Source organism: Loxodonta africana, chromosome 25 (assembly GCF_030014295.1).
Source record: "Loxodonta africana isolate mLoxAfr1 chromosome 25, mLoxAfr1.hap2, whole genome shotgun sequence".
NCBI classification, from domain to species: domain Eukaryota; kingdom Metazoa; phylum Chordata; class Mammalia; order Proboscidea; family Elephantidae; genus Loxodonta; species Loxodonta africana.
The window spans coordinates 41747920-41764173 of NC_087366.1; the positions used below are offsets into that span (position 1 = coordinate 41747920).

Genomic DNA, 16254 nt, shown 5'->3' on the forward strand with positions numbered 1-16254 from the left:
CGGGGACAATGCATTCGATTCACACGGTGGAGATTAATGTCCCCAAGATAGAGGAAACCTTTTTCTCGCCCGCTTTTCCCGAGGAGCCGCGCGGAGGCGGAGGGGGCGGTGGCGCCCCGCGGGGAGCCAGGCCGGGGCCGCCTCTGCGTCGGGCGCAGCCATTGGCGGGAGGCGTCCGCGGCGCCGCGCGCTGCACTGAGCACGTTCGCGCCACGCCGGCCCCGGGCGGCAGCCGCAGCCTCAGCAGCACCGGCAGCCACCGGAGCCGCCGCGCATTATGCGAAGCGGCGGCCGCTGCAGCTGCGAACCAGGTCAGCTGGGCGCGCGTCGGCCTCCGCTCGCCAAGGCTCGCAGCGCGTCCTGACCTGCCCGGGAGCCTCCCCCAGGCCGGGCCGGGGGCTGAGGACGGCCGGCATGGCCTGACTGCCGGAGGCGCGGCGCAGCTGCGGGTCGGCAACATGGGGAACCAGGATGGGAAGCTGAAGAGGAGCGCAGGTGATGGCTCGTACGAAGGCGGCGGTGGCGCCGAGGATGCTGTTGGGCCCAGAGATGTGGAAGCCACAAAGAAGGGAAGCGGGGGCAAGAAGGCGCTGGGCAAACATGGCAAAGGGGGAGGGGGCGGCAGCGGGGAGCCCGGCAAGAAGAAGAGCAAGTCGGACTCCAGAGCCTCGGTGTTTTCCAACCTGCGAATCAGGAAGAACCTGTCCAAGGCGAAAGGCGCCGGCGGCTCCCGCGAGGATGTGCTGGACTCCCAGGCCCTGCAGACCGGGGAGCTGGACAGCGCTCACTCCCTGGCCACCAAAACCCCGGACCTCAGCCTCTCGGCTGATGAAACGGGCCTGTCGGATACCGAGTGCGCAGACCCTTTTGAGGTGACCCGTCCAGGTGGTCCTGGGCCGGCCGAGGCTGGGGTCGGGCTCCGGGCGGTCACTGAGGATTTGGAAACTGCGGCAGGGGCGCAGGATGGACAAAGGACCAGTTCGGGCTCGGACACGGACATCTATAGCTTTCACTCGGCTACCGAGCAAGAGGATTTGCTCTCAGACATCCAGCTGGCGATTCGCCTGCAGCAACAGCAGCAGCAGCAGCTCCTCCAAGGCTCCGAGGAGCCTGCAGCGCCCCCCACCGCCGCCCCCCTTCAGCCCGGGGCCTTTCTGGGCCTGGACCGATTCCTGCTGGGGCCGAGCGGCGAGGCTGGGGAGGCCCCGGGCAGTCCGGACACAGAGCAGGCTCTGTCCGCGCTCTCCGACCTGCCCGAGAGCCTGGCCGCGGAGCCCCGTGTGCCCGAGCACCCGCCGCCCCCCAGCGGCTGCCTCGACTCGGAGGCCCCCTCCCTCCCGGCGGCCCAGCAGGCGGCCGCGGACTCGCCCTCGTCCACTGCCTTCCCGTTTCCCGAGACCCGGCCGGGGGAGGGCGCGGCCGAAGCCCCGGTGCTGGGGGCCGGGGACACGGATGAGGAAGGGGAGGAGGATGCCTTTGAGGATGCCCCCCGAGGCTCTCCGGGGGAGGACTGGGGCCAGGGGCCCGGGGAGGCCCCGCAGAGGCTGGGAGGAGAGCCCGAGGAGGAGGCGGCAGGGCCCGGAGCGCCCGCGGCTGCCTCCCTCCCGGGCAGCCCCTCGCCGAGCCCGCGCTGCTTCAAGCCCTACCCGCTCATCACCCCCTGCTACATCAAGACCACCACCCGGCAGCTCAGCTCGCCCAATCACTCTCCGTCGCAGTCCCCCAACCAGAGCCCCAGGATCAAGAGGCGGCTGGAGTCCTCCCTGAGCCGAAAGCCTACATCGGCTCTCGTCTCCGCGGCCGCCCCGGCCAAGAAGCACCGGGCCGACGGCGGCCTCGGGGGCGGCCTCAGCCGCTCGGCCGACTGGACGGAGGAGCTGGGCGCCCGCGAGCCCAGGGTGGGAGGCTCTGCGGACCTGCTGGAGCGCCGGGCGGCCGCCGACGACGTCAGCCGGGTTTCCCCCGCGGTGGCCGGCAAGTCGGCTGGGGCGCAGGCGGCCGCGGATGGCTTCCAGAACGTGTTCACAGGTGAGCGCGCCACGCCGCCTCGGCCTCCAGGTCGCCGGTCGCCTGCCAATCAGCGACCTTCCCCTGTCACCCGCCCGCCTCGGGCTCTGAAAGGCTTGTAGCATATCATTTCTTCGTTGGGACTCCTCACCTGCTCAGTGAAGTACCTTGGGCATACCTGTTGGTTTTATACATTCTTACAAGGTCTTGAAGGGAACACGTCAGTCGTGTCTGTCCAAAGCCATCACTAGAAAGGGGTGGTCTCTGCCCATTTCTCTACAGTATCTGCTGTTCTGTATGTCCAGGGCCGCCCCAAGCAGATAAACCCTTTATTTCTTTGTTATCTAAGCCATTATTCTCTTTCCTCCCTATATCCCTACAGTCTTATAAAGAACAAAATTGCTCATGGTCCTTTAACAAGGGTCAGTGTTGGAGAAACAAATAATTCTAGTAGTATCCAAAGGCGATTGCTGACGACTGTGATAGATAAATGTATGTGCATATGTGTAATATGTAGTGTCTATCACGCTGCAGTCTGGGTATGACTACTCAGTTGCTCACCCCTATTTGGTGTTGTAAGCAAATTTGATTCATGCTACTAGAAAGCTAATAAATAATGGAATGGAATATTAGGGATACTTTTCATTTGGTTTCATGCCCCACTTAGTCAGGATGTTGCTTGGAGATAGTTATAAGGTGAGGCCAAGAGCTCACGTGATCCAGCTGGTCCTTCTCCTTAGCTTTTGCTATGGACTCTTCCACAGGTCACCACAAAGCACAACTCAAGGGTCAGTTTATTGTACTGAATGTTAAGTTTATCCTTCCTTTATAGATTTTTAGGGCCCAAGGCCATAAGAGCCCACTGATAAAGTGGCAGTTTGTTTCACGTTTGCTTAAAAGTTCTATCCTTAACTATTGAATGAGATATTGAGTGTAAGAATGTAATGAGTAGGGAGAAAATGGGAATTTATTTAAGTACTGTGTCTGGCTCATGGTAGGTTTGTGATAAATTGAAAGTCTTATGTTCTGTTTGATAGTTTCATATATAAAACTACTTAGATGAAGGTTTTCAATGAATACTACTTATTAGCTAAATATTGTTTATGTTATAGTAGCTATTTTTATTGACTGCATTTTCATCTGTGGGCTATCTTATTTTGCATTTATAAACTCTTCTATTTTTAGGAGTGTTGTTGCTGTTGTGTTGGTCCCCTTGTACAGCAGAAGTAAACTGTCTAGTCCTGCACCATCCCCATGATTGGTTGTGTTGTGATCCATAGCTTTTCATGGGCTGGTATTTCAGAAGGCCTTTCTGCCCTGGTGGTGTAGTGGTTAAGAGCTCATCTGCTAACTGAAAGGTCAGCAGTTTGAATGCACCAGCCTCTCCTTGGAAACCCTCTGGGGCAGTTTTACTCTGCTGGAAACACTGGTGGTGTAGTGGTTAAGTGCTACAGCTGCTAACCAAGAGGTCAGCAGTTTGAATCCACCAGGCGCTCCTCGGAAACTCTATGGGGCAGTTCTACTCGGTCCTATGGGGTCGCTGTAAGTCAGAATCAACTCCATGGAGTGGGTTTGGCTTCGGGTTTTATAGGGTTGCTATGAGTTGGAATTGACTTGATGGCAGTGGGTGTGGTTTTCTTCCTCTTCTGTCTTAATCTGGAGGCTCCACTGAAACCTGTTCAGCATCACAGCAATATGCAGGCCTCCACTGACAGATGGGCGGTGGCTGTGCGTGACGTGCATTGGCCAGGAATCAAACACGGGCTCCCTTCATAGAAGGTGAGAATCCTACCACTGAACCACTTCTGCCCCCATAGTTTAGAGCTGCCTGTTCTGTTCATTTTACATGCTCTCTTTTTCCCCACTCCTACACTGGGTTTTTTCTACCCTTAACTTCTTCAGGGCATAGGTTAAGTTAGAAAGAACCTTAGGTACATTGCAAAAAAAATGAAAGACCGTTTTTGATGGAAGAAGATTGCAAAGTTCTTGAGGAGATTTTGGTGAATTTAACGTTGGTGAGAAATCATGTATTTTCTCTTTAGGTAAACGATCATTTTCATGTTATTTTTTTCTTAAAAAAATGGAAAAAACTTACTGTAATTAAGACTGTCATTCATTTATATTAATGATTGCTTTCCTAGTAGCATAAAACATTGGAAGTTTATTCATTTATTTAAAAAATATTTATTTCTATGTATGTCTGTATATTGACTTGACGGCACTCGGTATCTATCTATGTATATAAGGAGCCCCGGTGGTACAGTGGTTAAGCACTTGGCTGCTAACTGAAAGGTTGGTAATTTGAACCCATCAGCCACTCTGCAGGAGAAAGATGTGCCAGTCTGCTTCCATAAAGCATACGGCCTTGGAAACCCCATGGGGCAGTTCTACTCTGTCCTATGGGGTCGCTGAGTCCGAATCGACTCCACGGCAGTGGATTTTGTCTATATATGTATGTATATGTGATAGCTGGGTTGTGCTACCCAATATGCTAGATACAGAAATCATTAAATCATGGTTTAGTCTTTCCCAGCTCACTGACTAACAGGGATACGTGAGGTCATTACAGCATGCCAGAATGCATACAGATCCACAGGACAGTGCAATGGGGGCATCAGGGACCCAGTGACCTATCTCCGTGGCAAGAGCAGAGAGAACAGTACGTGATAGAGGGGGGTGGTTAGAGTCCTGAAAGAACATAGAACCCTTAATAGGTTGAAGGTTTTTTTTTTTTTTTTTTTAAAGTGTATATTTGGGATTTGCATTTTGTTTTAATTTGCTAAGTATTTCCAAATTTGAAATTTGGGGCTCCAAAAGGGGTCTTGTTCAGGAAGCACCTGGATTTTGTTGACCTTTTCAGGCAGAAATTTTTACTGTGCAGAATCAAAGTGCAGAATTAGCTGCTTTAATATGGACACCACTTTGTATTTGATGGTTGGATATGGTTGTAGTGGTTTCCATATGTTTATCTCAGCCACTCAGCATTGCTTTCTGGGAAAAAAAAAAACAAAACAAAAACAAAGCAGTAGGTTTAACCTAACCTTACAAAAAAAAAAATTTTTTTTTTTGTAACTAGCAGGGGTGTGGTAAAGAGGTGAAATAACTTTCTCAAGGTCACACTGATTCATTCAAAGGCAGAGCCAGAAATAGAAGCTGAGTCTACTGATTCAAGCCTGAATGTTCTTGCTTATTACTTATGTCTGGTGTTCGACATTGTACGACAATATACAGAGTGAAAATAAAAGTTAAGAAAAATGTCATATTCAACTTATGAGACGTTCCAGCTCTGTTTTTAATAAGGAGCACTACTTTAATTGTTTCACACGTGGCCTTCCTTGGGCTGGATTAACAGGGATTGTTGACCAGAGTGAAGTAGATTTCCCCTGAGAGCTCTCATGGAAACTGTTCTCATGTCCATAGAGTGAATCCAGATTGACACAGAAGACCCTGCTTCTCAGCTGTTGACTCCTTGCTTGTCATCTGGCGCCCCATTTGGCTCTTTATCGCCCTTCACTATTTTATGGGTGTCTCTGAAGTTACTAGAGGCCTGGGGAACAGAAGCATTATCCTTAGGGACATTTTTTTTTGCCTTAAATTTGCATGTATTTGAATCAATTAAATGCCAGCTGCCTTTGAAAGCAGGTGATCATTGTATCTATACACTTCCATAAACATCTTTTATTTTTAAACCATAGAATGAGGGTTGTCAGCTCTGTAGGAAGGAACAGATGTTTTTCGCTTTTTATTGCCTTCAAAGTGTAGGGAGAGAATTAAAGTGAATACGAATCTGGATGGTATGTGATTGCGTCTCTTTGGTAGATATAAAAACATTTAGCAAGGGCAGAGACCAAAACTTTATCTCGTTCTGGATGTTAAGAAGCTGGTGATGTCTTAGGCCCTTACGCTGAGATATTTTACAGTTCAGTTGTTTGAAATAAATCTTTTCCAGTGTTTAGTAGAAAAAAATTGCCTCTGAAATTTGAGCAGGTCCTAAGTATAGCTGAAGCTTGTTAATAGAATTTTGCCTTTCATTAGAGCTTAGACATCTAAAATTTTAAAACTGTGATGCCAAATCGCTTTCGATCAGGATCCTTCCAAAGTCAATTCTGTGCTTATCTGTCTTTTTAAACACATGAAATAAAAGTGTCATCTGTTTGAAATGCCTTTATGTCATCTTCAGGCATATCACTGTTACAAACCAAAAAAAAAAAAACCAAACCCACTGCCGTCGAGTCAATTCTGACTCTTAGCGACCCCATAGGACCGAGTAGAACTGCTCCATAGAGTTTCCAAGGAGTACCTGGCGGATTTGAACTGCTGACCTTTTGGTTAGCAGCCATAGCACTTAACCACTACACCACCAGGGTTTGGTTTTATCACTGTTACATCCTGTGAAAAAACTGATGATGTTCTCCAAGGGTAGTGAAGTCTATATCCTGGTGGTTCCTGTCTGCTCTGTTTCCGAGTTTCCATGTCTATGTAGTTTTCTTGATTGACCCCTTCCTTGCTGTCAACGAATTATTCTTAGAGCTCTCGTTAGTTCTCTTCCCCCAATTCTTTCTAATTTGATTTTTCTAAGCAACTTGTTATTGTCTTGTGAATCCTATAATTAAGATGTTAACTGTACTTATTGCACATCTACTAAATGCCAGGCTCTGTGTTGGTACATTACACAATTATCTCTAATGCTTACAACAATTTTGAAGTATAGCTCTTTATCCTCATTTTCCCAATGAGCAAACCGAGGCTTAGATGTGTAAAGTAACTTGTCCTGAAGGGCATTCAGCTAGAAAGGGGCCCATCTGTACTTAGAAAACCAAATCTGTTGTTAATGTATAAAATAAAACCAAGTAGGTGGATCCACAGCGAGCTTCTGGAGAACTAGCTGATTAATAAAGTGCTTGGGCTTTAGTGCTTGGAATGTGTGACCCTCATTTTGGTTTTTCAAAAGGCATCTTGATTTTTTTATCAATGGAGAGAAGGCCCCACCTTACGGAGTACACATATTCTCACAGAACTTGTTAAATTGTTAGAACTGAATTTTTTAAGAGTAGGAGCAGTCTTGTTCGTAGCAGTAGTACCTGACGGAATTTTGATGTCCACTTAATGTTGTGTAAATGAATGAAGGTTAGAACTCATCACATATATGTGTGTGTGTGTATATGTAATATCCAACGCCATATATATGTGTGCATGTATATATAATATGTAATGCCATATATAGATATATATCTATATATAACGAAAAAAAAACCACACCCGGTGCCATCAAGTCAATTCCGACTCATAGCGACCCTATAGGACAAAGTAGAACTGCCCTACAGAGTTTCCGAGGAGCGCCTGGTGGATTCGAACTGTCAACCCTTTGGCTAGCAGCTGTAGCACTTAACCACTATGCCACCAGGGTTTCCATATGTATATACGGCTTTGAATATTGTACACACACACACACACACACACACACACATACACACACCCACACCCAGTCTTACTGTAACATGAAAGGGGGTAATAGGGGTTCTATCCTTTTCTCCAAACACTGCCTTATTGTTGTTGTTAGGTACCATCTAATGGGTTCTGACTCACAGCTACCCTATGTACAGTGGAACGAAACACTGCCTGGCCCTGTGCCATCCTCACAATTGTTGTTATGCTTGAGCCCTTTGTTGCAGCCACTGTGTCAGCCCATTTCATTGAGGGTCTTCCTTTTTATCACTGACCCTTTACTTTATGAAGCATGATGTCCTTCTTCAGGGACTGAGCCCTCCTGATAACATGTCCAAAGTATGTGAGACGTAGTCTTGCCATCCTTGCTTATAAGGAGCATTCTGGTTGTACCTCTTCCAAGACAGATTTGTTCCTTCTTTTGGCAGTCCATGGTATATTCAATATTCTTTGTCAACACCGTAATTCAGAGCTGTCAGTTCTTCCTCAGTCTTCCTTATTCATTGTCCAGCTTTCACATGCATATGAGGCAATTGAAAACACCATGGCTTAGGTCAGGTGCACTTTAGTCTTCAAGGTGACATCTTTTTAACACTTTAAAGAAGTCTTTTGCAGATTTGCTCAATGCAATGACTTATCTGGTTCCATACCCGTTGACATCACACATCATCAGACTCATAGTGACCCTATAGACAAATTAGAACTGCCCCATAGAGTTTCCAAGGACTGGCTGGTGAATTCTAACCGCTGACCTTTTGGTTAGTAGCGGAGCTCTTAATCACTGTGCCCCTAGGGCCCCACAGTGACCCTATAGGACAGAGTAAAACTTCCCCACAGAGTTTCCAGGGCTGTAAATCTCTATGGAAGCAGACTGCCACATCTTTTTCTTGCTGAGCGGCTGATGGATTTGAACTGCTGATCTTTCGATTAGCAGCCAAGCACTTAACCACTGCACCGTCAGAGCTCCTGGGTTCCATGTATCAGGATAGAATTTGGCAACATAAGCTAGGACTGGGAACACTGTTCATAAATCATTTAGTTTGGTCTAAAACATCCTTTCTCATGGTTTCTTTTGGTCAGTGGTATTCAATCTGTTGGTCTGGATTGAAGTCAGTTGCCCCGGTAGCTTCAGTGATGGGCTTTAATGACTGCTTTATGAGCTGAGGACTGGCCTAGTTTTAAGTGCATATAGGCGTTTGGAGATAAGCCATGTGTGTTTGAAATGGAACAGGTGCTTTTAGAGCCGTTTCCATCTGAGGCTATTAAAAAGGTGCTGAAAATATACAGGTAGATGATGGTTGCAGTTTTTGTTTTAACTTTTGGATTTAAGTGAATGGGGAATCATAGCTTCCTAAGAGTCCATTCGATATATGGAGTAGATTGGGAAGGCTTTATGCCCTTAAAAAAAAAAATATATATATATATATATATATATATATATATATATAAATAATGTTCTTTAAGTAGAGTCTTGACTGAAAAAGAGCATGGGTTGAATTTAGATATAGATGAATTTACATCCTAGCTTTGTTATTTAACTAAATGCCCCTCCACAAGTAATTTTTTCTCTTTTGTGTGAGGATGGAAGCGTCATTTCAAATTAACAGTGTTTAGATTAAATGAAATAAGGTATGTAAGTCTTCTTTAATTCTGTCTGGTATACAGGAGGCACTCAATAAGTGCTGTTTGCTTACTTGCTCTGGTTTGATATCTTAATAAACTTCATTGTTCAAAATGTTCAGGACCAAATTTTTCAAAACCAAGCCAAATCAAAAACCCCTCTAAAATTGTAAACAAACACTTGGCATGATATTAATTGATCAACTGCTTATTGTTATTAGTTGCCATGAAGGCAATTCCAACTCATGGTAACCCCATATGCTAGTTAAAAATAATATTCCTAATCACTAGTTTTAGCAAATTGTTTGTTTTTTAGCTTATCATTAAAAAAATTATCTTGTAAAAAATTCTAGATTTTAAACATTTTTGTCATCTTATCAGATGTTGGTTTTCTTGGGACTTTGGTTAAGATAATTGTATGGCAGTGTGTGTCTTTGTGATTAGGGGGTGGGTGCTGGTTTTTAAAGGAGGGATGTGAAAGAGGAGGCAGCAGGCTGACACCTCCCATGTGTTATATTTTACACACATCTGGCTACAACCACCTGCCTTTGCAGCCTTACCTCCCACGGTTTCCTTCATAACCTCTACTCAGACAAACTCATCTCTTACTGGCTCTGCGAACATGCATTACATTTTCCTGATCTTGTGCCTTTGTCTTGCAGTTTTACTGTCTTGGAATACGCTATTTGTCATTTGATATAGCATCTAAACAAGGCTGATTTCATTTCCATTTTCTTTTTGTATCTTTTCCAGTTAAATCTAACTTGTAGCGATCTCACTGTCTTCCACGCTTACTGTTTGTATCATATGCTATATATGTGTTGGATTCGTGAATTCTTCTCGTCTTCTTGCCCTCTGTCTTTCCTTCCTTCTTGCTTGCTTGCCTGGTTCCATCGTCCATTCTTCTATCAGCCCATCCACAAATGTTTCCTCCATGCCTGCCCTGGGTCAGGCAGGGTGATAGGTACTGAACATATTGAGCATTTAATGAATACTCATTAGCCTCTTTCTTTCCTTTTCTCTTTGCCTTCCTTCCTCCCTCCTTCCCTCTTTTGTGCATTACAGGAAAGTTGGATATTTAGGCTTCCTGTTGGCAACTAAAACTAGTTAAATTTAAGCTGGAAAACTTAATATATTTACACAGTTGAAATTAATTATTTTCATTCAGGTGTGATTGAATCAGTAGTAAAGGTAGAATGATGCTTTGATAGCGCTTGTGTTGAAAGAACAATATCTATTTTTGGTTCTTTTGGTTAATTTTAAAATAGTGCTGCTAGTATAGTAACTGTAAATGTCCAAACATAAATCTTATTGGTAATGAAAGAAGAGGTAAAGGAGATAGAGGAAATTTTATTTCTCTGTATGTTTTTGCGTTTGGATTACAAGCGATAGCCTGATGTTAATGAAATTTGGCTTTAAGGTATGATTAGGAAGAAACAAGTAAGTATTGCCTTGTGACTTGATAGTTATTGGGCATATAGTTTTAGTGACTGTGAGAACCTTCTCAGGCTTTTCTTAATAAGTATATGGAAAATATGAATTCCAATTAATTTGAAATAATAGTAAAGCAAGGTGTTATAACATCCAAATCATAAGAACTATTACCCAGTAATAGTTATTGGATGTTGTAAGAGGATGTTAGCCATGGTAGAGAATTATTATCCTTTTAACACCTGCTTGAGCCCTGGTGGCACAGTGGTCGAGTGCTTGCCTGTGCCTGAAAGGTTGGCGGTTTGAATCCAGCAGCGACTCCACAGGAGAAGGAGGTGGCAGTCTGCTTCCGTAAAGATTACAGCCTTGGAAACCCTTTGGGGCAGTTCTGCTCTGTCCTATAGGGTTGCTGTGAGTCAAGGTCAACTAGAGGGCAATGTTTTTTTTTGGGGGGCGGGGAAGGGTAGGTTTGAGCCCTGGTGGTACAGTGGTTAAGCACTCAGCTGCTAACCAAAAGATCAGCAGTTTGAACTCACCAGCTGCTCAGTGGAAGAAAGATGTGGCACTCTGCTTCCATAAAGATTGTAGCCTAGGAAACCTTATGGGGGCAGTTATGCTCTGTCCCGTAGGGCCACTATGATCAGAATCGACTCTATGGCAACTGGTTTGGTTTTGGTTTGGAACACCTAGTTCACTATGGGTGAGAGAGAGGGAAAAATTTGTCTTCTTTCCAGGGATGTACTTGCAGGTGCTGAGTGAATAAGAAAATTATTGCCATTCTTCTGTGATCACACCTGGACTCTCTGGAAGCTTTATCACCTGTTACGGCAGAGCAGCGATGGGCTGAAATTACTTCTTATTTTCAGAAGGAATGGAATCCCACTAATTTCCTGTAACATATGGGCCAGTAATATCTTACCTCTCTCTCTCTCTTTTTTAATATGCCAGTATGTTTATTTGTTTATTATTTTAACAGCCAGAGGGTTTTTTTTTAAATTGGATTTTGTTCACTGAGGTAAAAAATTGCATAACAAAACATTTGCCAATTCAACAATTTTTACATGTACAGTTCAGTGACTTTGATTATGCTCTTTATGTTGTATGAACTGTCTTTTTTCATATTATTCCACCACCATTAACTCAGTGCCCCCTAAGCAATGACCCCCCCTCCCACTCCTGGTAACCACTAATAAACTTTTGACTCTATATATTAGCCTGTTTCATGTAAGCGGGATCATATAACATTTACCGTTTTGTGTCTGACATCGTGCACTCAGCACAATGTTTCCAAGTTTCATCCATGTCATAGCATGTATCAGTTTATGGCTGAATAATACTCCATTGTATGTTGATACCACATTTTGTTTATCCATTTCTTACCGCGTCTTAACTCGTTGTGGTCTGGTTGATTCTGACTCATAGTGACCCAATGTTGTTGTTGTTATTAGGTGCCATCGAGTTGGTTCCAACTCATAGCGACCCTATGCACAACAGAACGAAACACTGCCTGCTCCTGCGCCATCCTCACAATCATTGTTATGCTTGAGCTCATTGTTGCAGCCACTGTGTCAATCCACCTTGTTGAGGGTCTTCCTCTTTTCTGCTGACCCTGTACTCTGCCAAGCATGATGTCGTTCTCCAGGGACTGATCCCTCCTGACAACATGTCCAAAGTATGTAAAACGCAGTCTCGCCATCTTTGCCTCTAAGGTGCATTCTGGCCACGCTTCTTCCGAGACAGATTTGTTCATTCTTTTGGCAGTCCATGGTATATTCAATATTCTTTGCCAACAGCACAATTCAAAGGCATCAACTCTTCTTCAGTCTTCCTTATTCATTGTCCAGCTTTCACATGCATATGATGTGATTGAAAATACCATGGCTTGGGTCAGGCACACCTTAGTCTTCAGGGTGACATCTTTGCTCTTCAACACTTTGAAGAGGTCCTTTGCAGCAGATTTGCCTGATGCAATGCATCTTTTGATTTCTTGACTGCTGCTTCCATGGCTGTTGATTGTGGATCCAAGTAAAATGAAATCCTTGACAACTTCAACCTTTTCTCCGTTTATCATGATGTTGCGTATTGGTCCAGTTGTAAGGATTTTTGTTTTCTTTATGCTGAGGTGTAATCCATGCTGAAGGCTATGGTCTTTGATCTTCATTGGTAAGTGCTTCAAGTCCTCTTCACTTTCAGCAAGCAAGGTTGTGTCAACACAGTGACCCAATAGGACAGAGTAGAATTGCTCCATAGGTTTTCCAAGACTGTAATCTTTACAGAAGTAGGCTGCCACATCTTTCTCCCATGGGGTGGCTGGTGGGTTTGAACTGCTGACCCTTCAGTTAGTAGCCAAGCTAAGAGTACTTAACTACTGCCCCACCGAGGTTCCTCAGTGTCCGGTTTCTCCGGGTTGCAAAAGCGAATGGAATCTGTCTGGGAAGATGCCTCCTCTAAGTCCCTTTCAACTCTGTGAATGTTGTGATCACAGCAATGCGAAGTGGTGGCTCTGGAAATTACCTTTTCTGCCTACTAGTGATAAAATTTAGAGCTTTTCTTTATTGTTAGAGGGAGCCCTCGTGGTGCAGTAATTGAGCATTTGACTGCTAACCAAAAGGTCGGTGATTCGAACCCACCAGCCACTCCGCTCCACAGGGGAAAGATGTGGCAGTCTGTTTCCATAAAGATTACAGGCCTGGAAACCCTACTGGGCACTTGTACCCTGTCCTATAGGGTCTCTGTGAGGGAGAATCCACTCCACGGCAATGGGTTTATGAGAGTTGAAGAGAATCCCTATGGCGGAGTGTTGAGTTGTTGGCGAGAGCAGTGATGTTTTGATCTGTAGGGCTATGATTAATTTTTGATTGGTGCTAAAGGAGATTTGGATTGGTTAGATTGCCATTTTATGATGTGAACTTGGGGTCTGGTGTTTTTGAACACTAATGATTGTGTGTGGTTTCTGATCCTGCTTTATGGAAACATACAAAACGGAACATGGTTTCGTGCAAAGTATAACCCAGGGATTTTGAGTATATTTTTAATATTGGAGGCAAACATACTAAGCAAATGCTTTTAGACTATTTATCTGCAGCTAAGTCTTTTCCTGTTGGATAGATCCTGGCCTTGCATTTTGCATTTTTTTTGTTTTCTTTAATAATATTGTGTTTAAAGTCAAAGTTTACACAGCAAATTATGTTCCCATTTAACAATTTCTACACAAATTATTCAGTGATATTGGTTACATTTTCCACAGTGTGTCATCATGCTCGTTCATTCTGTTCTGCTTATACCGTCTCCAGTATTCTAGTTTCCCTTCTCACCTTTGCTTTAGCATACTTTTTGACCATTTGGTCTCATACAGATGATTTTGTAAAGGAGCTCATTATTCATGGGTGATACTCTTTATTTTCTGAGCCAATCTGTTTTTTAGCTAAAAGGTGACCTCAGTGGGTAATTTCTGTTTAAGGTTTAAAGAGTATCTCAGGGTGATAGTTTTGGGGAGGCCTCTAGTCTCAACTGGTTCAGAAAGTCTGGACATTTTTTCCTTTTAGTTTAAATTAATGGCCATGAATTGATCAGTAAAATTAAAATTATTAGTTCTCTTATTTCAATATGTTAGTTTTTGGTATGTTTTCAGTTTTCCCTGCTTTTGTATATAGGCTGACTCAAATATGTTTTTGAGTCTGTGGCATTCTATTTAGCACTTTGCAGCGACATTAAAGATTTCTTAGAGACCAGAAGAATAAATAGAAGGTTTTGAAAGCTCCTAGAATTTTTACCTTTTTTTTTTTTTAGTGTTATTTGCCTTAAAGGCCAGTGGTGGCACAGTGGTTATGTGCTCAGCTGCTAACCTAAAGGTCGGTGGTTCAAACCCATCAGCCACTCTGTGAGAGAAAGATGTGGCAGTCTGCTTTATAGCCTTGGAAACCTGATGGGGCAGTTCTCCTGTCCTGTAAGGTTGCTGTGAGTCAGAATGGACTCTATGGCGCTGGGTTTTGGGGCTTTTTTGGCCTTAAACAAGTGCAGCTTGCTTAAGCCCATTAAGAAACAAATGGACTAGAATAGAAGTATTTCAGGATCCCAAATAAATGAGTTTGAATCTCTGTGGAAAGTTTTGTAAGCAATGATTACCTTCAGTGCTTACATTACAAGTCTTATCTTTTAAAAGAGTAATACAAGCAATGGGTTAACAGTGGGGATTATCTTTGCAACTCATTTTTAAACCTCTATACTTGTAGATAATTGCTCTCTCCCCCTCCTTTTTCTGTTTAAAAGCTGTATGCCAATACTTGCCTATTTGGAGAGGGTAAGGTATATGAATTCTGTATGGGAGGTGTTACATTTTGCAGCAACCAGAGATGTTCTTTTGCCAGATAATTATACTTTACTGCCCTTGCAGTGCTATTTTGGTTAAATGGCTTTGGGCGGGTGGGGAGGAGGGTGTAAAATGTTTCGCTAGTATCCTGGCAGTTTATTTCAGAATATGGCGTTTGATCAGTCTCTGTTTAGAAAAATGCTGATATGTGTTTACTCTGTTGTATTTAAGGGGTGGACGTATCAAGGTGAAGAAGAACTGCAGTAATGTAGGCGGAGAGGCCAGTGGCGGCTCAGTGGTAGAACAGTAGCCTTCCATGCTGGAGACCCAGGGTCTATTCCTGGCCAAGGCTTTTTGTGCACAGCCACTGCTCGTTGTCCGTGATTGTTGCTGTGATGCTGAACAGGATTCACTGGAGCTTCCAGGCTGAACCCTTTCTTTCTTCCAGGAAGAAAGGCCTGATGGTCTACTTCCATCAGCCAGTGAAAACTCTGGATCACAACTGTGATTGGACGGCAGCTAACAACAACAGTGTACATGGAGGGGCATTGGACAGGGCTGAAAATGTAATATAAGTGAGAAAGTGATCCTAGCAGCCCTTAATCTCTGATTTGGATTATTTCTCTAAGGAGCCTTATTTGATTCTAATTTCACAGCTCGTTTGCCCAACCATCATCTTTGGGATAATTAAGGCTGGGCATGCAACCTTAGGTTTGTTTAGCTTTAGGCCAAATCCCTGCGGTTGAGTGACCACTTTCCTTCATAGCTATTCTCTTGGCTTCGGTTACCAACTTGAGTCACTGATAGACTGCTGACTTCACGTCCCTAGCCTGGATCTCCTGAGCAACAGGTACATCTCATTTAGAAATCATACATGTCCAGGAGATTTCAGTGTGTGTAATACTGTCTTTGTTGTTGTTAGGTGCTATTGAGTTGGTTCTAACTCATAGCGACCCTATGTATTATGGAACAAAACACTGCCTGATCCTTCGCCATCCTTACAGTTGTTGTTATGCTTAAGCCCATTGTTGCAGCCACCGTGTCAATCCATCTTGTTGAAGGTCTTCCTCATTTTTGTTGATCCTCTACTTTACCAAGCATGATGTCCTTCTCCAGGGACCGATCCCCCCTAAAAACATGTCCAAAGTATGTGAGATGTAGTCTTGCTATCCTTGCTTCTGAGGAGCATTCTGGTCTTGCTTCTTCCAAGACAGGTTGGTTAGTTCTTTTGGCAGTCCATGGTGTATTCAATAGTCTTCTCCAACAGCACAACTCAAAGGTGTCAGTTATTCTTTGGTCTTCCTTATTCATTGTTCAGCTTTTACAAGCATATGAGGTGATTGAAAACACCATGGCTTGGATAAGGTGCACCTTAGTCTACAGGCTGACATCTTTGCTTTTCAACACTTTAAAGATATCTCTCGCAGCAGATTTGCCCTGTG

The 16254-nt window shown here is 44.4% G+C and overlaps 1 protein-coding gene across 1 annotated transcript in view; it reads left to right on the top strand.

Annotated features, from left to right (window-relative positions):
• Positions 1-385: 385 nt before the first annotated feature.
• FMN2 (formin 2) overlaps positions 386-16254 on the top strand; it is a 410148-nt gene continuing 394279 nt past the window's right edge. The window contains exon 1 of the mRNA XM_064276718.1: positions 386-2028. Coding sequence (XP_064132788.1) covers positions 459-2028 — 1570 coding nt within the window. The 5' untranslated portion in view covers positions 386-458. The remainder of the gene's footprint in view (positions 2029-16254) is intronic.